This window comes from Oreochromis aureus, linkage group 3 (assembly GCF_013358895.1).
Source record: "Oreochromis aureus strain Israel breed Guangdong linkage group 3, ZZ_aureus, whole genome shotgun sequence".
Lineage (NCBI taxonomy): Eukaryota > Metazoa > Chordata > Actinopteri > Cichliformes > Cichlidae > Oreochromis > Oreochromis aureus.
Window position 1 is genome coordinate 35,805,835 of NC_052944.1, and position 25,441 is coordinate 35,831,275.

At 38.4% G+C, this 25,441-nt stretch overlaps 1 protein-coding gene and 1 long non-coding RNA gene across 2 annotated transcripts; both read left to right on the forward strand.

The window, feature by feature from the left end:
- Positions 1 to 691: 691 nt before the first annotated feature.
- LOC116316495 (prostasin-like) lies at positions 692 to 10,424 on the forward strand. The gene is made up of 5 exons (XM_039604541.1): positions 692 to 878; positions 2,319 to 2,339; positions 2,788 to 2,941; positions 9,971 to 10,227; positions 10,304 to 10,424. Exons 1-5 carry the CDS (start codon positions 821 to 823, stop codon positions 10,399 to 10,401), a joined length of 588 nt encoding a protein of 195 aa, XP_039460475.1. The 5' UTR covers positions 692 to 820; the 3' UTR covers positions 10,402 to 10,424.
- Positions 10,425 to 11,741: 1,317 nt separating this feature from the next.
- LOC120435276 lies at positions 11,742 to 14,752 on the forward strand. The gene is made up of 2 exons (XR_005609609.1): positions 11,742 to 11,945; positions 13,419 to 14,752. It is a non-coding gene; the product is annotated as an uncharacterized LOC120435276 (long non-coding RNA).
- The last annotated feature ends 10,689 nt before the right edge of the window (positions 14,753 to 25,441 follow it).

Below are 25,441 nucleotides of genomic sequence, written 5' to 3' on the forward strand. Positions count from 1 at the left end.
CCTTTTACAGCCTTGTGTAGCTCTTTTTGTGTAACCGCCCATCTCCTGTCCATGTGATTTGCAATTTTCCAGCAGGACCATCCTGTAAAACTAGCTGCACAAGTTGAAGAATGAACTTTTTTAATTTCAAAAAGACATCAGGGGTACTTCCCAAAGTCTGACCTGATCTATCCATCCGCTCAAAGTCCACAGTTATCACCGGTACGGGTCCGTGAGTCGTTTGGTACCGGGCCGCGAGAGTTGAGGCTCGGGTGTGAAATTTATGGTTTTCAGGGTTTTATCGTTAACTCGGTTTCCCTGGGTCTTTTCCCGTGTTGTAGTCGTGTGTCTTATTTTGAAAGAAATATTCACGCACTACCACAAATCATTAAGGGGCAGTCAATGTTGGCATCTCCAAACATATCAGAACACCTTTGCAAATAGGCTTTATTCAACCTGTCTTGAATTACTGTGCACAGTAACCAAAAATGTACCCAAATTATAGAAAAAAGCAGTGTTAATTTAACAGGATAACAATTATTTGTAAAAGGGTTTTTCTTTCTCTTGATGTGTACATAACGTATACAGACAGAATGCTACCAAACACATAACCTCCTTTGAGGAGAAAAGAAACTGATCAGGTCTGTTAAAGTCTGTTAAGGAGGGGAATTTGGTTTTAACGTTACACAACAATTTGGTTAATACAGGTATCACATTTCTGAAGAACAACCACAAAGACCAACAAGTCTGACTGGATTCTTTGGCGAGGCCCTGGCAACATATAGAAGTGGGCAGAGCTAAACATACTTTTTAGATATACCTGAAACAGTTGCAGTTAACAATGGCTCTCCAACAGTGTGTGTGCTGTTTCACTGTGGTGATCATTTCCTTATGCAAAGGTAAGTAAAAAGCTTATTTTTCTTGAGATATTTTCTCATTACTGAAGTTATATCAGGGGTGGAAGAAGTACGAGATTAATTAGAGGTACAAATGTGACTATTCTAAATGAAATGTTTCACCTGGATACAAGAAAAGAGTCCATTTAGCATTGATGTCATTCAGTGTCATATCTATTAATATAGTATAATCAAAGAAAATCAGTCAGTCACTGGACTGCTTCATGTTCACAGTGATCCACACTTTTTATTTGATATCAACATTTTCTGCTCTATTTAGTCAGTTTCTCTCTCTTATAAAGTGAAGACATTTCATGTTCTCGAGCTCGTTAGTTTACTTTGTCGTGTTGTTTTTTTTGCAATGTTCAAATTCAGCAGAGTAACTGCATATGTCATCAGTTATTATGATATATCTACAGTTACTGATGTTTTATACGTGTTAGACACATTTTAATGCTCTGACTTTTAACACACATTGACCTAAATACTTTTATAGGTTTTAACAGCCTTAGTTGTTGTTGTTGTTTTAGTTGTTTTTATTGAGTTGTTTTATTTATTTATTCTTTTGTTTTTCTATATTTTACTGCATCATTGTTGTGCTTTTTTATTTTAGTGGCATTTACATTGTTAAGCATTTTGTGCAGCATGGACTGTTTGGAAAAGTGTGGTATATAAATAAACTTGACCATATCCTGATTTTTGTTTTGTTTTTTGCTGGTTTTTTTGAGTGAATTGTGAAAACATTTTTGAATCATTTGATCATTAAACACTGAGGTCAAAGTTTCATGTCAAAGGTAACAACAGAGGTGACTGAGTTTCTGTTTATCTTGGCAAAGATGCAAATGAAATGAAAGATCTTTGCTGGTTGTGCTGAATTCAGTAAGACCTTACAATAACCGAATTTATTAAAGTATTAGATGTTTATTAAATATTAAATAGTTCATTTCATAACCTGCTTAATAATTTTCGGGGTTCATAAGTTTGATTTACAGTGTGAAATTAAACCTGCACATGATTCTTAAAGTGCGTTAAATTATATCTCTAAGAGGTCCCGCCCTCCATCAGAGGATGCTTTGCATGTGACTCTGAGGACGACTTCTTCAGTCTTAAGCATTCTCATGGAGCTCTGCTTTAGTGTGATCATCTGATCATCCCTCAAACCTGTATTACAAAGAAACAACACCAATGAGTTTACATTAACTATGTTCTCTGTTTTCTTATTTGTCTGTTATCAGTTTTGATATGATAAATAATGCATGTACTGTGATAACAAACATAAAGAGTATAACATTATTAAGTAGTCAGTGGGAAAAATTGTGAGCACAGAATTATTTTATAAGTTGCAGCGTACTGAGATCATTTTGTGAAATCAGTAATTTTCACTTTCTCACAATTGCAAGTGATCACCTGGTTTAACATGTTTGTCTCTGTTTTTCTTTTCAGGTTGTCATTCAGAGCAGCCCGGTAAGCATCCAAAGACATTTTTACTATTCTTCAAGTTTTGTGTTTTTGAGTTATTTCCTTCTCTCAGCTGCACAGTAATTGGAAAACATACAGAGTAATATCCACATTTGTTTAAGTGACAAAGACTCAGTGTGCTGTGTTTTGTTGTTTCTTTAAACTATACTAAATTATTTTGTGCTGTAAAATGACAGTTTCTATTTTCCTGATACAGAGGACCCCTCTGTTTCAGTAAAATGGAAAGTGAAATTTTGCAGAGAAACTGGAGGAACCAGTTTATAATGTGTAAATTACACTGTTCAGACGTTCAGTTGATTTAGGTTTAGTCTTCTTAACCCACATGAATGTCATTACTCATGATTTCCCAGAAGAGCACTGTATAGCTCAGTGTTATCTGTCATCTCTGAGTGGTTTTACTCACTGTTTAACTGTCGTCCCTTTGTTTACTCAGCATGTGGCAGCAGGGCTGTGAAGAGCAGCAGCATCACAGGAGGTCAGCATGCAACACCAGAAAGTTGGCCCTGGTACGCTGAAGTAAACTCTCTTTTTGGAGGGTCTCTAATCACCGACCAGTGGGTGCTGACAACTGCATCCATCACACTATTGTGAGTCACTGCTGCAAGTTTACACTTTTGTAGAATATAAACCTGAATTGAATTTACATTCCTCTCTCATTCTTAAACCTCTTCACCCATTAAAATATAAAAACTTAAAGTTACGCTTTTAAAATGTAAAATAAATGCATAAAACTTAGCAGTCAGTTTGAAGATTCAGACATTTTATTGTGCAAATCACCAAAACTATTTCCACTAAACTGTTCTTTATTCTTCCATCTCAATCTAATAAAATAAATAGAAACAATTTAAAAGAAAATTAAAAACAGAAAAATAATATTCTTGCACACACGTTTCCACAGATCTTAAACCAGACATGGAGGTTATTTCTGAGACTGGTAGAACTTCATTTTTCATTGAGCCTATTGTTTGCTTGGTTGTTACTTCTTCAGACCTCTGTTTGAATTTTGAGCACTTATTTTTTTTTCTGTTAGATTGCAGTGTAATATTTTGATTTATGCTTGAATAGATGAAATCTGTTCATGGCCCCACATCTCTGACCTGTACAACAATATAGGTATTTGACAGGGGATTTCTTTAAATCACCTTGCCGTTCTTCAGCTGAGACATCTGAGTTAGAAAACACAAACACTGCAGATTTTCTTTAACTCGCGAGGGCAGCCATGGAACGCAGGATCTGCGTCTCATCACTGTCTGCGTGCTTTATCTATACTTTTCTGTGTGTCTGTGTGTGTGTGTGTGTGTGTGTGTGTGTGTGTGTGTGTGTGTGTGTGTGTGTGTGTGTGCACAACGATAACAGAGTTATACTCAGAACTCAGAGCTGAGGTTCCCCTTTTCTAAGTCTGTATGTTCCAAAACAGAAAGAGGAAGCTGCAAGTTGTTTATCACAGAAGAGTTCATGTCAAAAGTTATTAGGTGAAAAGTCACGTAGACATGTGGTTTGCTTAGTGATCAATAAAAGAATACATTTCATGTTAGCTGATCACATATACATGATTCTCCTTTGACATTCCCTCCTGTTGATCACGAAATGAAATGTACAATTCATCAGTGAGTAACTACTTGTCTTTCACATTCTCAGTTACTACATCATTGGTTACACTTCATCTTTATCTATCAAATAGGAAAAGAAGTCTTCATGATCTTCATTGATTTCAGTACATCTGCGTATGCTGTGAATGATAAACTTATCATCTGTGAAATTACAGCTTTAAACAAGGAATAACTCAAATAAAGAAAACAAAATAAAATCAGGAAAAATCCAACGACAATCAACAGTCTCTTTAAAATCTGAAGTCATGTCTGAAGAATGTACATTATCTGATATGTAAGTGCAGCATGTGGTGTTGAATAAGACACACAATCCTCCTTTCTCAGCCAGGATCATGTGCAGTGCTACACGATGTTGCATTACAGCAATTCTGAGAGCGTCTATTTCTTGGTTTTGTCCCTCGTTGACCTTCCAGGATGCTTTGAGAAACAAGCCGAATCTGTAGTCCAGCATCTCACTTCTGAGAGCACGTTTTCCCAACTCCTGCCCACAGGAAGAGTGAGTTGAGTACCTTTTGTCCAGTTGTCCAGAGTTTGAATTCTTCCTTCTTCCTGGGTGGATAGTGTGATGAGCAGAGCCGTTGCCAGTAGTGAGACGCCAGTTACCACCTGAGAACACTACATTTTTACTTAAGGCATTTAGGTCATTTCTATTTTTCAAAGAACTCACACATCTTACATATTTCAAACTTTTAAGTTAGGAAAAAACTTTGCATTGCTTACAGCTCTAAAACTAGACATTAGTAAATCATATGCCTAATCATTATGTGTCATTGTGATCCACAAGTATGATCACAAATTTGTTTTTCAAGCCAACAAAACAAACAAACAAAAACAAAAACAAATTGCCTATGGCATCAAGGCTTTACACACATGAGTCAGGAAACAAAAAGAAAAACTGCTGCCAGAAACAAAGCAGAAGTGTGAGGAAAAAACTGAGCTCACAGACAGCTGCATGTGGAAAATTGGTCCAGGTCTGCTTTGCGCCTAAAAATAACACAACTATGACATTTTCATTATTATCTGGTGCTTAAACGACCCGTTTCTCTCTCTCTGGTCAGAAATACCCATTATGTCATGTGTACAAGTGTATAAATGTAAGCGTGTTCCTTGCGTTCATGTTAATTGAGTGTAAGCTGCTTTCTTCATTGCAAGTATTTGTTACAATAAGGTTTAATTCATGCATCTTTTCACTGAGTTCTAAATTCAAACTATCTCACTTCTGACTCTTTCCAAAAATAATTTCACATGTAACAATCTGTGTGTGTGTTTTCTATTCATTAATATAGTTGTCAGTTATTTCTGTCATTATTTTTACCTTCTTTTGTTTGTGACGTGGTGGACATCTCTAAACCATCATGAGTTCAGGCTTCAACTTTAATCCAATTATATCCTGTATTCTCGCACTCGAACTTGTCCTGCTTCACCTCCCATCGGTCCTCGTCCCTTTTTTCACAGTGTCCTTGTGTGGCCTTCAAAGCTCCAACAAACACAGTCTGTTTCTTCTCTGTTTTGATCTTTCAGTATTCTTCTTTTAAGTTAGGTTCCAGCCCGGCAAAATATCACATTCAGTGCCTTCGAACAGTCATATCACACTGTTCTTTAACAGCCTGCAGTTTCCCCGTGCATGTTTTCATCACGTGGTTTCTTTCATTCTGCTTCTGGAGTCGTCAGTCAGTCTTATTTTATTTGCACTGTCTTTTGCCTGCTGTTAATTCTTCAAGTCCACGATGTTCTGTCGGTCTTCATCATGAGATTAACTGTCCTTTGAGCTTCTTCTCAGGGTCGAGGACAAAGTGGGAGGTCAAGCTATAAAATTTTAGCCAAAAAGTGGCCTGTTTCCCCAATTGTTACTCTATCCTTTTTGTCGCTGTACTCAAGGTTCCAGGTTGAGAGAAATCCAACTGTATTAATACACTAAAGCATGGAATTAATATCATTTGCATTTATTTTCTGAAAATATCCATTCATTTCATCTGGCTAGAGTTTAACTCGTCTGTTTGTCTCTCTGTGTGCTTTCTTGACGCAGTCAGCTCCTTTTATGGGCATGTAGTTCCTGTTACACACACGATTTCCTGTCACAGACGCACCACAGGCACATATTTCCTGTTCCTGCAGACTAATCGAACTCTTTGTTTTTTTCTTTGTATTTATAGCCTACAAACCCTCTTTAATTCTACTAAATCTTGATCTAAAAACAATACACCTTTATTTCACGCACACACTTTTAAATAGAGCTCTTTCAGACATCAGGAATCATCACACACTCTGCCTTTTCTCTCAAACTTCCACTTTTTCACTCACTCTACTATGAACCTTTGTAGTGTTATTATTACTTATTTTTTATTATTTTTGTACAAATCACACCCAATCACTCAAAACCTACTACTCACAGCATTCACACACTTAAAATAACTCAAAATATGCTTTCCTAAGAGTATTTTATCAGACATGCTTTTCATAATCAGAAAGAGCGAGTCAAAGAAAAACAATTTAAACCTCCACTAATTCTCACAGGACACACATAAAATGGAAAAAATAAATAAATAAATAAACACACCAGCATATATTGCTTAAGAAATGTTAATATTGAAAGTAATATGTTAGTCTTAAGTATATACAATGCACTCCATACATATATATATATAACTCAAAGCTCGGTCAATTACTATACATACTGCAACAACTCAAAACTTTATTTATAGGCCTCTAATAAACATAAATGGTGTCTTAAACACACGCATTCGACAATGTTTGCAGCATTATTTGTGAAACCAACGGTGGTTTAAACAGGTCACAGTTTACTCATTTGCATTTTCACATTCACACACAGTCTCTTTTATATTACACAGACGTCTTTTATTTACAATCACTCTCAGGCCTGACAGCTTCTCAAACCTGTAGCTTTAGCTGTTGTATACAGGGTTTGGCTTAGTAGTTGTTAGTATAGGAGTGCTCTATATCTCAACAATGTCTCATCTAGGATGACAGGTTTTCAATCAGGTCAAGTGTCTCTATGCACCTGATTAGTTTAGGTATTTTCCTTATTTTCTTCATTTCATATATCATTGTACTGAGTTTGAGCAAACCTTAAGCTTGAATCAGACTACTTTTAACAATCTTCCACCTCACATCATAACTGACTGAGGTGCCTCTTCTTATTAATATTATGTCATTATTAATGTTATCATTGTTTTGTTTTTGTTTTTTGTTTTTTATGACAGCAATAGCATATTACAATATTTATTAGTATATTACAATATACTACTATACTATTAATATACAATAGTTTATTATTTTATATTTTATTATGTATCCATCGAGGGCTGGGGGTGATCTGCAGCTTCACCCCCCCAAGCTGGAGACATTTACCTTTTCCTTGGCTGAACAATGACACAGCCTTAATATACCTTATGCATCTCTCTATTTTGTTTAATATGTTTTCGTGTGAATTATCTGCTTTCATTCATTCTATTCATTCTGGGCATGGTTATCTACCCAATTTTGTTTCATTTGTTAGTACCAATTTACAGGTTGTTATCCTTCCTATTATTAGTTTGAATACATAAGCTCTAATTTAATTTAGCCTTTTGTTTATTCCACTTTATTCCTCTTGTATTTATATGTATTCAGTTGGGTCTGTATCCAGCCCTTTTTAAACTTTGATCTCTAATCTTTTACTTGATGAGGGATTATTATGTTCTTCCTGATATGAGTGAATGTATAGTGGGACGTTTTGTTTTCTTAGGATTTCTCCATCTACAAGCACTAATTTGTCCGGCGCCCGGACATTTCTTTTCTAACCACTGCTCGTCAGCAGTGAGTTTCGTGGGCTGATTCCCCATTATCACAGAACTGCAAAGCTTTCTCTGGTACTAGATTCCAGGGTGGTTGCTGACACGCCCTGTGCTATCCACAGGGCGGTGTCAGTTTTATGAGACAGAGCTCAACCTTTCCCTTTTACCACCAGTACTTGGGCTTATGCAGGATACACAAAGAAAACAATAAAAACAATGGAAGTAGTTCAGCAGCATAGTGTGCTGTAAAATCAACTTACTTCCAAAGACATACACAAAACACATATACATACACACAGATAGACATTTGCGCGCTGATTTGTCACGAAGTATTTTCGGCTACTTCTGAAACCAATCTAAACTTAGTTCCTTCCGGCGAACTCAAACCTATTTCATGTGTTTCTTTCTTCAAACCCTTGCGGCAGGTTAGACCTTCATTCAGTGTTTTCTCACCCTAAGTCGTCTTTTGCTGGTTGTTCAGGTCATCTGGCTGAATCCCACCGTCGTGGACCAGAACTATCCGGTTGTTCAGTGATGACGTGACGAATCCTACTTCCGGGCCTAAACCAGTCTGCGTTTAATATGGCTTTTGTGTTGTTAACATGTTTAATGTTTTGTATTTTCTTCTATTTAATCTCAAAAAGCTCCTAAAACAGTCAGTGATCACTGTTGACCTCCCTCGGCTTTTATTACCGCTAATCATTTATTTAAGCTCAGCTTTTAAAACCTTACGATGTAACTACAGCACAGCCCATGCAGCAGTATAATGACTAACCTCGTATTGTGGATGGATTATCTCACTTGTTCTCCTGGCTGAAGTTTAGTCCTTTTACAGCATCCTGCCATGCGATTACATTTGTTCCTGACCACCGAGAACACTCACGTTAACTTTTATCGAGTGGAAAAAAAGTTAGCTTGTTTATGTTATGCTAACATAGCTGTGTCGCTAGCGGTCACGTAGCACATTATTATATACCAGCTAGCCAAACTTCAGTAACCCTACAAACGTCACTGCTGTTTAGTTTTCTGTCTTCATTTATGTTGGAAGTGATAGCAGAGCTGTACGTTTGAATTTTTTTCCAAATCCCCGCAGTCAGGACATGCTATATTGTATTTAGATAGAAGCTAGTGAGCTAACTTCCTGCTAACTTCTAACGCCGTTAAATGTCATAAATTCCATTTTCATGGATGCCTGGATGTTAAACTCAATTGTTACACCTGGTAGAGCAGAACACTGATAATTTTATTAAAGATGAAAGACTTTAGACAGTTTTTCAACTCTCAGTAATGCCACAGTGATCGTTTGATATATGGACCTGCAGCGGAGTTTAGGCCCAGACACGGCCAGTGACGTCAGACTGAACAACCGGATTACACCGGCCTGGACCCGAATTTTTCTTACGTCCCAGGTCTTTCACCTCTACCTAGAGAGGGCTGTCGACAGACTTTTGTGCTGGCTTCTCACGGCGTCAGGATGCAGCAGTCAGACCTTGCATTGGAGTCACAGAAACGTGTCTGTTTCCATCGCTAAGCTCGAAGGATCAATTTAAATGACAGGGGATTTCTTTAAATCACCTTGCCGTTCTTCAGCTGAGACATCTGAGTTAGAAAACACAAACACTGCAGATTTTCTTTAACTCGCGAGGGCAGCCATGGAAAGCAGGATCTGCGTCTCATCACTGTCTGCGTGCTTTATTTATACTTTTCTGTGTGTCTGTATGTGTGTGTGTGTGTGTGTGTGTGTGTGTGTGTACAAAGATAACAGAGTTATTCTCAGAACTCAGAGCTGAGGTTCCCCTTTTCTAAGTCTGTATGTTCCAAAACAGAAAGAGGAAGCTGCAAGTTGTTTATCACAGAAGAGTTCATGTCAAAAGTTATTAGGTGAAAAGTCACGTAGACATGTGGTTTGCTTAGTGATCAATAAAAGAACACATTTCATGTTAGCTGATCACATATACATGATTTTCCCTTGACAGTATTACAATTTGGTCAAACAACTGTACCTGAGTCTCAACAGATAGTCCAGATCTCTAGCTTTAGTTAACAAACTATAGAGTTTTTTCTAAGCCTGTCCTACTTGTTTATTAGCCTTTTTTATGTGATTATTGTAATTAAATGTAACACCAAGATAAACATAATCATCCGTGTGTGTGTGTGTGTGTGTGTGTGTGTGTGTGTGTGTGTGCGTGTGTGTGTGCGTGTGTGTGTGAAGTGATTTCAGTAGCATAGAGGTGTATCTGGGCCGCCACAGCAAGTCAGGTTCAAACCCAAATGAGGTGAATCGGTCAGTGGTCAACTTCACCTGCCATCCTGAATTCAACTCATCGACTCATGAGAACGACATTTGCCTTCTGAAGCTGTCGGCTCCTGTAAATTTCACAGACTACATACAGCCGATCTGCTTAGCCTCAGAAAACAGCACTTTCGACAATGAGACCAGCAGCTGGGTCATCAGTTTTGGTGACGATGGTAAGTTATAAAATATTTATTTTCTTACACACATTTGTGCTTAGAAAGGCCTGATCTATGAATTCCCTCCAATTAGGTAACGATTCACTCGCCAACACCCTGCAGGAGGTAAGAATAAAAATAGTGGAAAACTTTAAGTGCAAATTCATCTATGAAGACCAGTGTTGGGACTAACGCGTTATTAAGTAACGCGTTACAGTAACTACGTTATTATTGTGGTAACGAGCACGGTAACTAGTTATTATGCCAAAACCAGGAACGCGTTACTCGTTACTGGGATTTAGATAGGCTCGTTACTCGTTACTTCGTGTGGTGGATATCGCGGAGCTTCCACAGATTCAATAACATTAGCAAGTGGTGGAAGCCAGCAGGTGGATGAAGGAAAAGGGAGGCAAGAGGAGAGACCCGAAGCGGCCGCCGGTGTCAGGTGAACTGAACTTCAGGTAAGAAGTTATGACCTGCAGTCTATCTGAGTCAGATATAAACCAAGTTTAGGTGGAGTTTATTTTCGGTATGCTGCTTATCGCCCACTTTGCGCCAGAAAGAGGAAACCAGCGGATGTCGCGTTAAACAACAGCAGCACGTTTAAGCTTGATCAGCTGTTGTTAGAATTTATTTAATATTAATTGCTAGTATCAGCTGATGTTTGCTGGAGCCACAGCTGTAAAGCTGCTGGTCATGATGTTGGTTTGGATATCTGGTGAGAGGGAAACATGCAGATGAAACCAGGAGATGTCCTTACTGAATCATCAGAGCTGAACAGGTGATGGAGAAACAGGTTTACCTTTTAGGTGACATGAATGAGTTGAAGGGAAGTTATGAACTGTTTCTGAGAGACAAATAACACCAGCATCCTTTTCTACGTAGCTGACAGCTGGTAACTGTGCAGGGGCGGGTCTAGCAAAGTGTTGCCAGGGGGCCAGGTAGGGCATTAACAGGGAAAGGGGGGCACAAAGAAATAGTTTTCTTTATTATTCTCATTTAAAATGTCTCGCTTTTAAAAAAAATAATTATCTGAGTCTTACAACAAACAATTGATAGATTGATACATATATACCATCAGAACAGTGTACATCACTGTCACAACAGTGTTTATTTTCATTCAAAGGCTTTATGATTTTTCCTATAATGGTGGGCCGGTCTCTTGTCAAAATGCCCGGGACGATTTTTTTGTCCCAGTCCAGCTCTGTATGCAGCTCATCTGCAGTCTGGTGTTACCTACATCTTCCTATTCAGAAGGCAGAATTTCCAAGTTCTGAGTACAATCAAAAGCACCACGACTGCAGTTTTTGTGTTGGATGTAAAAAGCAGGCTAGAATCATGGCGGCGGTCAACGACGGTCCAGGCGTGGGATTTCTCTCGTGGAAATGTGCACATTATTTTTTCCTTTCTGTTGGTAGGTGGCACAGTGCACTTGTGGCAAGTAAGCAAGCTAGAAGACTGGCAATCTGGCTGGGTATCCAGTTACGGAAGCAACACATTAACAAGAGAATTCTGAGTAAAACCAAAGTTACTTTCCCTAGTAACTAGTTACTTTGAAAGTAACGAGTAACTTGAAGTAACTGAGTTACTTTTTTAGAGAAGTAACTAGTAATGTAACTAAGTTACTAATTTAAAGTAACTTACCCAACACTAATGAAGACTACTTTAGGATCGCCGTTGTGACAGAGAACGAGATCTGTGCTGGCTTCGAGGCTGGAGGCATTGATCCATGTCAGGTAAACACATCTTCTTGTTTATTTGTCATGTAATCTGTTGTTGACTGTCACAGTCATAATCTATTATTTTTATTTTGGTTTATTGTTTTGCTGTAGTTGTCCATAAAAATGTATATTAATCATTATTATTAGTTATTTTTATAGCTAATTAATTTCTGTCTTGATGCATGCTCAATCATCCAGGTAAGTAAATCTCCAGAAGTTGATTCTGTTCATCTGGACGTAGCGCTTTGTGGGAGAAACGTTTCTTCACTCATCCAAGTGACTTCTTCAGTCTCAGCTGACTGCAGGTTTCCCCAAACCTTATAAACAGTATATTTGCATAATGACTGAAACCAGCCCACTGAAGGAACAATGGGCTGGGAGGTCAGTTCCTTAATCTTAATTATGCAAATTCTCTTGACCATTGATCAACAACCACTGATCAAAGCCCACTGATCAATGGCCATGAGTACCATTCACAGAGAGTTGGGGAGTGGCTGCAATCACAGCATTGTAAGATGGTGACAGATGTACCCTTAGGCCCCCTCCTCTCCTCTCCCCACTCTCATCATCCACTGGAGCACAAACTGGGTGTCATTAGGATGCTACAACACAGAGCGAACACCATGTCAGGGTTCATTTGTGGAATTTCTTGCCTTCTTAATGAGTTTCGAACCATCAGTTGTGTTGTGCAGAAGTCAGTTTGGTAAACAGCTGATAGTCTTATTTGACAACTGTTAGAATTCATATTATGTCAAGAAGCAATCAGCAAAACTTTTTTTTTTACAAAAACGTAAAGAGAAACGACTGTTCAGAAGAGACTGTTCAAATCAGGTCTTTATGGTCAAATAGCTGCTCAGAAACCACTACTAAGTAAAAGCAACAAGCAGAAGAGATTTGTTTGGGCAAAGAAACACAAGGAATGGACATTAGACTAGTGGAAATTTGTGCTTTGGTCTGATGAGTCTAAATTTTAGATCTTTATAGTAGCACTTATTAATAAAGTGCTTGATAAGCCTGAACATTATGACTAACAGCTGGATTTTCCCTTTTTGCAGCTAGTCAAACAGCAAACAGCCACCTACTGCTAAAGAGACAGACAGTGAAAGCTGACAGTATATCCTCGGTTTCTTAAGTCACCCTCATTGTTGCAGCCAGGAGCTACCAAAAGTGATTCTCTTCATTTAGTTTTAGTCTCGTTATTTTCCTCTGAGTTATCGATTCTGTCACTGTTAGCTAACATAAACTAATGTAAGTCCATTATCTGCAACCAACCAACAACCCACGTGACATTATGTTCTATAACAGAAGATGACGCCGTTTTTCAAACTTTAACTTCAAGCACTTATTTCTTAAATCCAGCTTCACAGACAGAGTTAATGCTATGTCCAGCTCAACTTGTGTAAATTAACCTTTATATTTGTAGTGTTTCATGTCCCCTTTAAGAGATATTAATCTGTCTCAATAATGTTTATTGATTTCGTTCCACAGTTTGACATAGGGGGACCGCTCATGACCAAAAAAGAGTCAGTCTGGGTCCAGAATGGACTTCTCAGTTATACCTTATGTGGTATTTTGGGAAGACCTTCAGTGTTCACTCGTGTATCCCAGTACCACAAATGGATCAGCGACACAGTCACAGGGACTCCACCAGGCTTTGTTCCTGTCACCACCCCAGGCAGTTCAACATCACCAACCACTAAACTCACCACTCTCCCTACAACTTCCCACAATATGTGACAACATGTTTGACAGTGATGAAAACCTGATCTACTTCACTCATTTCTCTTCAGTCTGCATTCTTGTTGTTTTACTGCACATATGTGCTAGAGCTGGTAAAATGTAGATCAACACATTTGCTCTGTTCCATAATTACATGCAAACATGAAAAATGTTAAACAGTTTGCCCCTTTTTTTTCCTTTCATGAAATGTATGATTTTAAGGTGAATGTTATACTTTTTACTCCACACTTTAAATAAAAACTTTTCATATTTTTTATTACCAAATTAAATTCACTTCATCAATGAATCCGAGAGAACATTTCTCCCAGATTAACACTGTGGGGTCTGTACCTTACAAAGAGACACCATTTGTTGACTGTTAAGCTGTGTTATATGAATAAAACTGAACAGATCTAAAGAAAGCGTTTCTAAAATTTTATTTTATTAGAACAGAACAGATGGATGACCACAGCCATCTCAGGTTATAATACATAAATCAAATGGACATAATAAATAATAAATCAAGGTGTTTCACAGACAGGTGGTCAAAACTTCAGATACAAAAACAATTGTTTCTAAGCTTGTATTATCTCCAGCATTACTTTGGTATGACCAGGCTCTAACACCAAAGAACACCTTACGTATGACTGACACACCAGAAGCATCTGACAGAACTTGGGGTCCTTCAGACACTTAAATCCTTAAAGTGTGGGTCCAGCACAGTAGCTATCTTCAGCCACTGATAGTTAAGCGTTGCTACATGTTGGGATAGGTCCTTTGTGAAGTCAGTCTTAAATCTCACCATGTAGTAATGGAAGTGGTGGTTCAAGCTCCACCAAGTGTATTGGATGTGCGTGGGTGTTTGATTCTTATTAGTTGTTTGGGATAAGTTTCTTGAGGGCTGGAATGATGTCTTGGAAAATGTGCAACAAGACTGACCAAACAAACAAGCAACCTCATGGTGCCTTCCAGAAAATGGGACATTAAATGACTATGGATAAAATGGCGTCTAGACTACTATGTGAATTTCATAAACTGTTGTTGTTTTCTGTGACTGAGAAGACCTAAATAAACATATTTTGACCTCTAAGATCATTCCATCATGTGGAAATGACTTCTGCATTTCTTTAAGTTACACCTTATTATAAATTCAACATGATGTCACAAAGCCTCCATTTCTCTCTCTCTCTCTCTTACCATTCTTTACTCATCTCCCTCCCTCCTGTTATGTGTGTGTGAGTGCTGTGTTTGGCCACTTTATAACATGCATTCACTATACATAACACTTCATAGAACCAGCCATTCCAGATCTTTATCAAAGTTGTGTTTTGGCAGTACATGTCAGGAGTCGCCATTTTTTCATTCATTTGTATATTTTGTTGGTAACAAACAAAATACCAAAGCATGATAGTCATCTATAAGATCATCTGTTATCTCATCTTATCTGTTGGTCCATTTAGAAAAATATTGTCAGCCAATAGTTTGGTCATTTTTTTATTTTTAAAATTTAAAACTGAATTTAAAAATTTAAAATTTAAAAAAAAAGTCCCATGTAAATCTCCAAAAGTTGATTCAGTTCATCTGGACGTAGTGTTTTCAGTGGGAGAAACGTTTCGTCACTCATCCAAGTGACTTCTTCAGTCCCAGCTGACTGCAAGTTTCCCCAGTCCTTATATATCTTTCATATATTGTCTTTATTTTGCATAAGAAAGGACAGATTTTCACCTAGTTTTTCTTTTTTTTTTTAAGTGCTTTGTGGGCTTAATGAAGGTTTTTTTCAAAATGTTCTTTGAACAACTTGAAAAAAGTTTTTTTTATGTTTTTGGGGAATGTTTTTTTAAGCTCTGAATTAACTTTGCGACTAACTCTACATCTAAACCTCGCCAAATTACATCAAACGGAATGATCTAATCTACACAAATAATGCTTCACTTGGATCTCTCGCTTGAATATTCTGTAATTTATACAAAGACTATTTTTAAACATTTTGGAATTCCAGTTTTGTCTCATATATCCTCATCTCGATTACTGCTTTATATACTTGTCATTCACAACTTCAATATGTTCCCATAAATAAGAAAAGCCTGTTTAATTAAATTAAATTTGCTTTAACATCACTACCCACCACACCTTTATGATTTTGTAATAAACTAAACATGAGAAATGATAAGTTATTCCTATTTCCATTCAGTAACATACACGAGAAGCCAATCATACATTCAGCTATGAGCAAGCACTTTGGTGACAGTGGGAAGGAAAAACTCTTTTAACAGGAAGTAACTTCCAGCAGAACCAGGCTCAGGGAGGGGCGGCCATCTGCTGCGACCGGTTGGGGTGAGAGAAGGAAGGCAGAGGAGGAGGAGATCCAGAGATTAATAACAAGTACAGTTCAATGCAGAGAGGTCTGCTAACACATAGTGAGTGAAAAAGGTGACTGAAAAGGAAAACCTCAACGCATCATGGGAGTCCCCCAGCAGCCTATGCCTATTGCAGCATAACTAAGGGAGGATTCAGGGTCACCTGGTCCAGCCCTACATATCAGAATATTTTTGCAAATAGGCTCCATTTTGACAAAGTGACCAGATACATGAAGATTAGGCCACTAAATTCTTGGCTAAAACAATATTAAAAGTGTAGTAGGTGACAGACAAACAGAGTATTTAAAAACTTTACTTACAGTTTAGAGCACCACCACCATTGCTGCTTGTGATTTGAAATGCATGCTGGGATACCTGGCTGCCCCAAGTCTACTCTGTGCACAGTAACCAGTCAGACAGGCTGCATGTAAATGGTAAATAGTTACATTTCATTACCTGGTTAATAAATTTGGGGGTTCATAACTTTGGTTTACAATGCGAAATTATATCTGCACATGATTTTTAGAGTGCATTAAATTATATCTCTAAAAGATCCTGCCCACCATCACAGGATATTTTGCATTTCACTCTGAAGCAGAGCTCTGTTTGACTGCTTGAAACTGGAGAAGTTGTGCTCAGTGTGTTCATCTGATCATCATTTAAATCTGTATTAAAAAAGACACAGCATTTTCTGTCAACTAGTTTAACTGAAAAGACAGATACAACTCTACCTTTCTTTTCAGGTTGTCATTCAGAGCAGCCCGAACATTTTCACTGTTCTTCAAGTTTCGAGTTTTGTCTCTTCCCATACGCAGTGTATGACGAACTGCACACACACAGTTTATATGTTTGCTGATGTTTGTTGAGCTGCTTGAAAAGTTGCATTCAACACGGCCTGGCATTTCAAATCACCCGCCAGTGAAAAAACATTCCTCTGTTTATGCTCGGTCCTCTTCTGAAACATTAGCTAGATTCCAAACTTTGACATCTGTAGCATGAACCCGTCACAGGAATCAGAAAGAAACAGGATGTGTGTGTGTGTTGCGGACATAAGCAGAGCCTGAGGCGTAATCTTCTTATGGCTCAGCAAGAATCCAGCTGGAATCAATGGCAGCCTGCAGCACATGAAATATGAACTCGGTGTTATGTATACATCTAACCACCATGACGCAAATATAACACGCTGGCTAGACCACACACACACACACAAACAAACAAATTCAAGACAAGGAAGTAAAAGGAAAAAGTAAACTCATGGCATTGACTGCTTTGCACTGTGATAATGATCAGTATGAGGCACTGTAAAAATAAACTTTTATTTTGTGCTTGCTTTTTGTGTGTTTTTGACCAGCAGCTGGATCATCAGTTTGGGTCTTAATATATGTTATAAAATGTTTGTTTGCTTTTACAGCATTGTGTTGGAGTCTTCAGGAAGGCCTGCTCATTGAATTCTCTCCAGTTAGATGATGGTTCATTCACCAAAACCCTGAAAGAGGCAAAAGTACCAATAATGGGAAACAACAAGTGCAAATGCATCTATCAAGGGAGCTATACCAAGATTACAGAGAATATGAACTGTGCTGGAGACGAGGATTCATGTTCGGTGACCACACTTTAAAAAAAAAATGTATTATGTAATCTGTTGTTGACTGATAATCTGTTGCTTTTAATCACACTTTGGTAAAGCATTAATGATAATATTAATATCAATGGACAGCCAAACAGTAAAGTTTTTTGTGTTTTTTAAAGCTGATTAATTTCTTAAATTCCAACACATTAGGTAAAAAAAATTACTCCAACAGTTAAGCCAGCCAAAGTAGTTTCACTAAAATCAATATTTGGAGACGCCAGATGATCCTTTACTAAATAATATCAGTTCTTTTGTTCGTTTTCCTGCTTTTAACACTTTATATTTAATTCAAACTTTATTGCAGTCTGTCTTCATAGGACATTTTTCAGTTTTTGTATCACTTTTTAAAAAAGTTTATACCTTTTAAGTTTGTTCAGGGATTCTATAATTATAACAGAATGAGCCTTTCTACAGGGAGGAGGTCAGCGCCCTGACCCACTGGTGTCAAGACAACCATCTCACCCTCAACGTCGCAAAGACAAAGGAGCTGATAGTGGACTTCCGGAGGTGCAGAGGAGTACACACCCCCATCACCATCAACGGCGCCGCTGTGGAGAGAGTGAGCAGCTTCCGCTTCCTTGGTGTACATCTGGCTGAGGATCTTACGTGGTCAGTACACATAAACAAGACAGTGAAGAAGGCGCAGCAGCGCCTCTTCTTTCTCAGGAGACTGAAAAGATTCGGCATGAGCCCCCGCATCCTCAGGACCTTCTATCGCTGTGCCATTGAGAGCATCCTCACTGGATGCATCACCACCTGGTATGGCAACACCACCGCTTACAACCGCAAAGCTCTCCAGAGAGTAGTGCGGTGTGCTGAACGGATAATTGGAGGTGAGCTTCCTCCTCCAAGACATCTACAGGAAGCGGTGCCTGAGGAAAGCGGGAGGATCATCAAGGACTCCAGTCACCCCAGCCATAAACTCTTCAGACTACTTCCATCAGGAAGGAGGTTCTGCAGCATCCGGTCCCGTACCAGCAGACTGAGAGACAGCTTTTTCCACCAGGCCATCAGACTGCTGAACACGTCATAGACACCTCACCCTCACTACTGGAACTTCAACATTATGCACTCCATACTGTACATTAATGCCACTGTTTTGCACATACCTACCTCTGTATATTTTATATTTTATATATCTTATTTTATTGTTTACTCTATTTCATTTGTAAAACATGTATATACACACTCACACACACACACACACACACACACACACACGTAGAAAAACATATTTAGTACACACATTCAGTAATGTATATACCTTTATATATGGTACATATATTTATTACTTTTAGATTAACCATTTTTATATTTTGCTTGTTGCACGTTATTGTATTTTGCACAACTCTGTTGCTTGTGAAGCTTGCACACAAGAATTTCACTCGCATGTACTGTACCAGTGTACCTGCACATGTGACGTGACAATAAAAGTGATTTGATTTGATTTGATTGATATGGATATATGTTGGCAGCAAATATAATAGAGGTTTTGCACACCAAACAAGCAGCACAAGACAGAAAGCGATGCTTTCACTATATTATTATTGTTGACCTTTTGAACATTAAAGCACAAAGCGGTTATTTAACTGTGTTGCTAATGTTCTTTTATACAATGTAAAATCGAAATTTAAACATGAATTAATTCATTGCTGTGCAGAAAGAGAACTCTCATCTGGCACTCTGCTTAAACCTCATTCAAGGAAACAGTGACCTGTTCTACCTCAAAGAAGTGGGGAACTGCAATGGATAAAGAAATGCAATCAGCCAGTGAAAATGACACATTTACCTTAACCACTTTGCCTGAGGGGAAGAAAACAGTGGGAGGTACATGGGTGTATGCAGTCAAAAACAATGTTGAAGGTGCAAAACGTGGCCATAGCTTGTACACCAACTACAGCCTGTACATACTTATAGTTATAGCATATTCATAACATACCTTCATACCGTGTACATTGTAACATACCCATAATAGACCCATTTTTGTACCCTCATACCTATAACAGACCCATTTCTGTAATATATCTATATATCTATATTATTGCTAATATATATTTTGTAATATATCTATATTATGGCTAAAGCACTTCTGGATGGATGCAAACTGCATTTCGTTGCCTTGTACTTGTGACATGTGCAATGACAATAAAGTTGAATTTAATTCGATTCTATTCTATTCAAAGGATACAGTCTGAAGATTGGTATAGACCAGGGGTGTCGAACTCCAGGACTCGGGGGCCGGTGTCCTGCAGGTTTTAGATAACACCCTGGGTCAGCACACCTGAATCAAATGATTAGTTCATTACCAGGCTTCTGGAGAACTTCAAGACATGTTGAGGAGGTAATTTAGCCATTTAAATCAGCTGTGTTGGGTCAAGGACACAACTAAAACCTGCAGGACGGCAACCCTCGAGGCCTGGAGTTCGACACCTGTGGTGTAGACTATGAAGAAATGATTTCACCCACTGCTAATGTGACCAGTATCAGAGTGTTGATACAAAAGGCAGCACAAGAAAACTTAGTTTTACATCAGATGGATGTTAAAACTCCCTATCATTGCTATCAGCGATGAAAAAGCGGTGATTGAAGAAAATTTGAAATGAAAGATTTGGGTAAACTGAAACATTTGGTATTGATTGACCTGAGTGATAAATATGTAAGGATGTCACAGAAAAAAAGTTTGGATAAAATCCTTGAAAGGTTTGATATGCAAGATTGCAAAGCAAGACTGACACCTTGTGAGCAAAAACTGAACTACAGCTTGTGAGCTATCCAGGTACACCAAGGACTGTTTCAGAGTAACTCTTGCTTCCTGTTTTTGTGCCAATTAAAACTAAACCAACAATAGACCCATCATTTTAATAATGTTCTGACATCAAATCAAGGTGAAGTAAGTTGTGAGAGAAGTCCTGGTCAGGTGTGCTAATATGTTTATATATTTATTTGAAATATTACACTGTTCAAAAATAAAGTAAATAAATAAGGGAACACGCGATCATCACATTGTCAAACTTCATGGATATCAACCTGTCCAGTTTGGAATCACAACAGATGAGCTTAAATGGCCTCCTACAAAATGACTTCCAGCTTTCTGCTCGTGTTTATGTTTTTGACCAAACTGTCAGACACAGAGTCCATGAGGGTGGTGTGAGGGCCCAGCATCCTTCTGTGGTACCAGCAATGTGCAGATTGAATGCAATTTAACACAGAGCAGCAGAACTGGACATCAGTGTCCTGTTCTCACTACAGATGAGAGCAGATTCAAAACTGAGGACACGTGAGAGATGTGAAAGAGTCTGGACATGACAAAATGCTAAAACGCTAAAATGCCTGAAACATCATCTGTGAGGCGAATTGAAAAAAGTGGAGGACCTGCGAGTTTTGGTGTTCTTTGTTAAATCCAGTGGAGCTGCAGAGCCCTGGTCTGTAAACAGAACAGATACTGGGACATGATGCCACCCTCATGTTCCTCACACAAAGGAGCAGATACTGGTCCTGCTGCTGGGTTGAAGTCCTTTTACAGTCCTGTGTAGCTCTTCTTGTGTAACTGTCCATCTCCTGGTATCTCCAACACAGTCTTGAGAGTTTAGCAACTTTAATATTTAAATTTGATTTTTTTTTCTCTCTGTCTGTATTTGTTATACTTTCTGGAGACACAGCAAACCTTCTTGGGACGGCATGTATGGGTGTGAAATCCTGGAGGAGCTGGATTACCTTTGAAACACGAATAGGCTGCAGGTTACGTCTCATGCTGCCAACAGTGACAAGGATCTTGAGAAAAAGTTAAAATACAGAAAAATCAGGAGTCAGGAGGGATAAGGAGAGAGAGATGATCTGTGGCCACCACCTGAGAAATCAGTCCCTTTGTAGGGTTTTCTTGTTGTTGCGTCTTCAGTGCACCTGTCATCACTTTCATTTGCACCAAAGCAGCTGAAACAGATTCCCAGTGGTTCATGTTTCCTAACTGGACAGATTGATATCCATGAAGTTTAACTGACTGTGTGTTATACTGTGATGATCAAGTGTTTCCTTAATTTATCTGATCAGTTTGTAACAAAAATTTACAACAAAATTAAAACTTTAGCAGGTGAAAAAGGTCGACCTCTAAGAGATACACATCTGTCTTAATATCATCAATATTTCTTTTTACAGAGGACCACAGGGGGACCACTCATGACCGAAAGCGATTCAGTCTGGGTCCAAGGTGGAGTTTACAGTGTATTGGACTGCACTGGAGCTCCTAAAATCTACACTCGTGTGTCCCAGTACCAGAAATGGATCAGCGACACAGTTACAGGGAGACCACCAGTCTTTGTTACCTTCACCTCCCCAGACAGTTCATCACAAACCACTGCCCCTCCCACTGCTCATCCCACTGCACCAACCACTGCTCCGATATGTGACAGTTTGTTTTGCAGTGGTGAAAACTTGATCCACTTCACCTCACTTTGTGTTCTTGTTGTGTTGCTCCATGTGTTTGCTGGAACTGGTGGAAAGTAGTTAAACACATTTACTCAAGTTCAAGTACAAACATGAAGTGCTTTACCTGACATTTTATTTTACAACTTTAAGTTGAACACTACACTTTTCACTCCACTATATTTAGGGACATCAGGAGGGTTTGTTTTTCTTTAGCAACTTTATCATTTTTCTCTCTATATATCTGTCTGCATTTGCATTAAACTGTTTTAATGACCTAATGATTAAGAAATCAAACCTGAAATGTTAAGATGTTGCTATCACACATTCACTTATTTCTGTTGCTTGCTCAAAATCTCATGCAAATTAATTAAAATCCTTTCAAATCTTCTTTTGTGATGGATTTTTTGGGTGTCCAGGTAAAAGTTGTGTAATTAAATATATATTGTTGTGTTTTATTTTATTTTTCATTCCTGGTAACAGCAGAACCAGTGAAAGTTTTAAGCTTAATCTTAAAAGTAGAGATAGTGTCTGTCTCCTGAATCCAAACTGGAAGCTGGTTCCACAGAAGAGGGGCCTGAAAACTGAAGGCTCTGCCTCCCATTCTACTTTTAAATACTCTAGGAACAACAAGTAATCCTGCAGTACGTTCTTTCCTTACATCTTTTATTCAATAATACAGACAAGTAATTTTAGACTCGATAATAATATGTTTGATGATACTGTCATGCAAAATCGTGGTCAAACTTCATTGATTTTTAGCTGTCAGGTTAAAACTGGGGATCCAAGATTTTCATTTTCTCTGTGCAGTACAAAAAGTGCAAAGCCTAAACATGTTCAGTCATTTTCCGCTCTCACACGTCTGCTTTGGTAGCTTCACTTTGGCGCCGCCTAGTGCAATAACACAATTTAACACACTGATGTTTCAGTAAGTCTGTCCCTGCTTCTGTTTTAGCAGCTATTTCCTTACTATATCCTTTGGTCCGAGGCACGCTGATTCCTTGGCATTTATTGACCTGTGAATATAGTGACCTTTGTTTATAAAGTGGAAAACCAGTTTTTAAGCCACATCTTTTAAGGAAAGCACTTTTACACTTTTTTAATGCTTTTTCTTATTTTCTGTGATTGATGTTGTAACCTCAGGTCGCAGACTGTTCTAAACACAGAACTTCAGCCATTTTCAACTTTTGCATCTCGATGATGTCAAGATATCCCTAATATGGTCATCACAGGTGCCTCGCCTTATTTTAGACAGAGTCGAAACTTATGAGCTTACCAAAGGCCCAGTGTGAGATAAGGATTACTTTAAACTGTGAATCATTACAGCCATTTAAGTAGAGTCCAAGAGCCAAAACATGGGCCTTAAAAATTAACATAATGGGTTTATTTTAAAATAAGATCAGAAAAACTGAGAAGCTAAAAATCTGTTTTCCTTTCTGAATGAATATGGACCCCACCAATAAAAATAAAATAAATGGGTAAATGTATGATTACATGGAAGTATGTTCTCACGTTCTTGTATAGCATTGAATTTTTCAGAATGATAAAAAAGTCCAATGCAATCACCTAGCACTGTGCGATATGACCAAAATCTAATATCCTGATATAAGACATTTATCGTCCCGACAACGATATATATCACAAAAATTTGACATTTTCTGTAAATTCTGTGAATCTCGGGCAACTTGACTTGCGTGAAGTGTTTCCAGCTGGGCGTCGTGCACCTGGAGTTGAGTGTTTTGACCGATGCATGAAACTATACATTTTTAGACATGAGTTGTAACGGCCACCGCAGTCTAAGGTTTATTTTGAGCACCTGACGGCTCTGTTTTGCTTCTCGTCCCTAAACTATCTCCATACTCTTTCACGTGATTCTTGCGTAGGTGGTTGGGGTTTGCCGTGTTTGAGACGGAGGTGGGGACTGGTTTCCTGCATAATTTGCATAGTACAGTTTTCTGGTCCGTGCCAGACTTTTCATAACCAAACCATGTCCATGCTACAGAGGTAGCCCCTCGTTTAGAAATAAGGTCCTCGATTTGTATTGACTGCTCCTTCTGTTTGTCATCATTTCAGAATATTTTGAAAAATCTCAAGGATCTTCAGCTTTATTGTGAAAGGTTTATATGGAAAATAAACAGGTGGACGGCGGAGCCACACGCTGGGCTTACCGTCGTTGTTGCTAACGATAACGCGTAAAAACAGTCGTTTGTCTGTTCGTAGAGTCGTTATTTCAAATATAAGAGAAAGAGAGAACTTTAAGAAATTAATATAGCTACTACAGTGACCATCAAAACGATGAAAAAATATAGCCGTAAACACTTTATTTTCGACACAACGAAACAAACGATAGCGTAATATGAAACCATAGACATTTTCGTATCGTCAACAGTATATCGAACAGCCCTACAATCACCAGCCAGCCAATTTTTCTTTTTTTTTATAGATGTATGGAGGCTGCTGTCCTGTTTTTACTCTTGTGTGAGCCATTTACTCTGAATAGGAGGTAGCTTTGTCAAGCTAAGTGTGTTCAGTGGTTGTTTGGTTGAGATTTGCTTGCCTAACTAATGGTCCGTGGACTCTTTTGTTTGTTTCTTTATGTGTTTAGTTTTTAGTTGTGAAGCACTTTGAGATATTCACTTTGAAAGGTGCTAGATAAAATTAAATGTCATTTTTACTTACAAACAGAAGTGTTAATCAACACCATGGCCATTAAACTGGGGCAGTTTTGCCCTTAACTCATGCCCTTACAACTCATGACACTGTTAGTTATTTAAAAAAAAATACACTAAAGTTATACCTTCTCCTTGGTAGGGATGGGTACCGATACTTGCTGCTAGATAGCTTGCTGCAAGACCTCACATTGAGCACATCTACTGCGGGTGTGGTGCCTGTTATCGGACCCGGAGTTAGCAACATCCCCCAAGAACCCAAAGAGGAGAGTCCTGGCCCCTAGCCCTGCCAGCGTAGCAGAACTGATGACGGATGATGATGGCAGCAGCAGCCGTTCTTCTCTGGGTCAGTAGCTTCATGTTGTTCGTGTGTAATTTACGTTGAGTAGGCTAACCACGTTATTAAATTAATGCACATAAGGTGAACTAGCAAACACCATTGTAGTTACATGCGGCTGTCTTCTTGTTTGATAGAGTGATACCATATATGCCTTATAGCTGCAGAAAAGGCTAACATTATTATCTTTTTACGAAAAAAAATAACAGCTAAACATGAGAGGTTTTAGGACAAAGTTTGTGTTTTCCATTGTTTAAGCACCGGTTCCAACCAAAGAAGGTATGTTGTATCAACAGAAAAGGCTAACTTGGTTATCATTTTGCAGAAAAAAAAGACTGCTAAAAATAAAAACATGAGAGGTTTTTGGACAAAGTTTGTGT

What these genes read in the sequence shown, in the direction of transcription:
- LOC116316495 (XM_039604541.1), top strand. Translation starts at nt 821, where the DNA reads ATGGCTCTCCAACAGTGTGTGTGCTGTTTCACTGTGGTGATCATTTCC. An exon ending in GATCATTTCCTTATGCAAAG is followed by an intron (nt 879 to 2,318) that starts GTAAGTAAAAAG and finishes TTTTCTTTTCAG; the next exon opens with GTTGTCATTCAGAGCAGCCC. An exon ending in TTGTCATTCAGAGCAGCCCG is followed by an intron (nt 2,340 to 2,787) that starts GTAAGCATCCAA and finishes TTGTTTACTCAG; the next exon opens with CATGTGGCAGCAGGGCTGTG.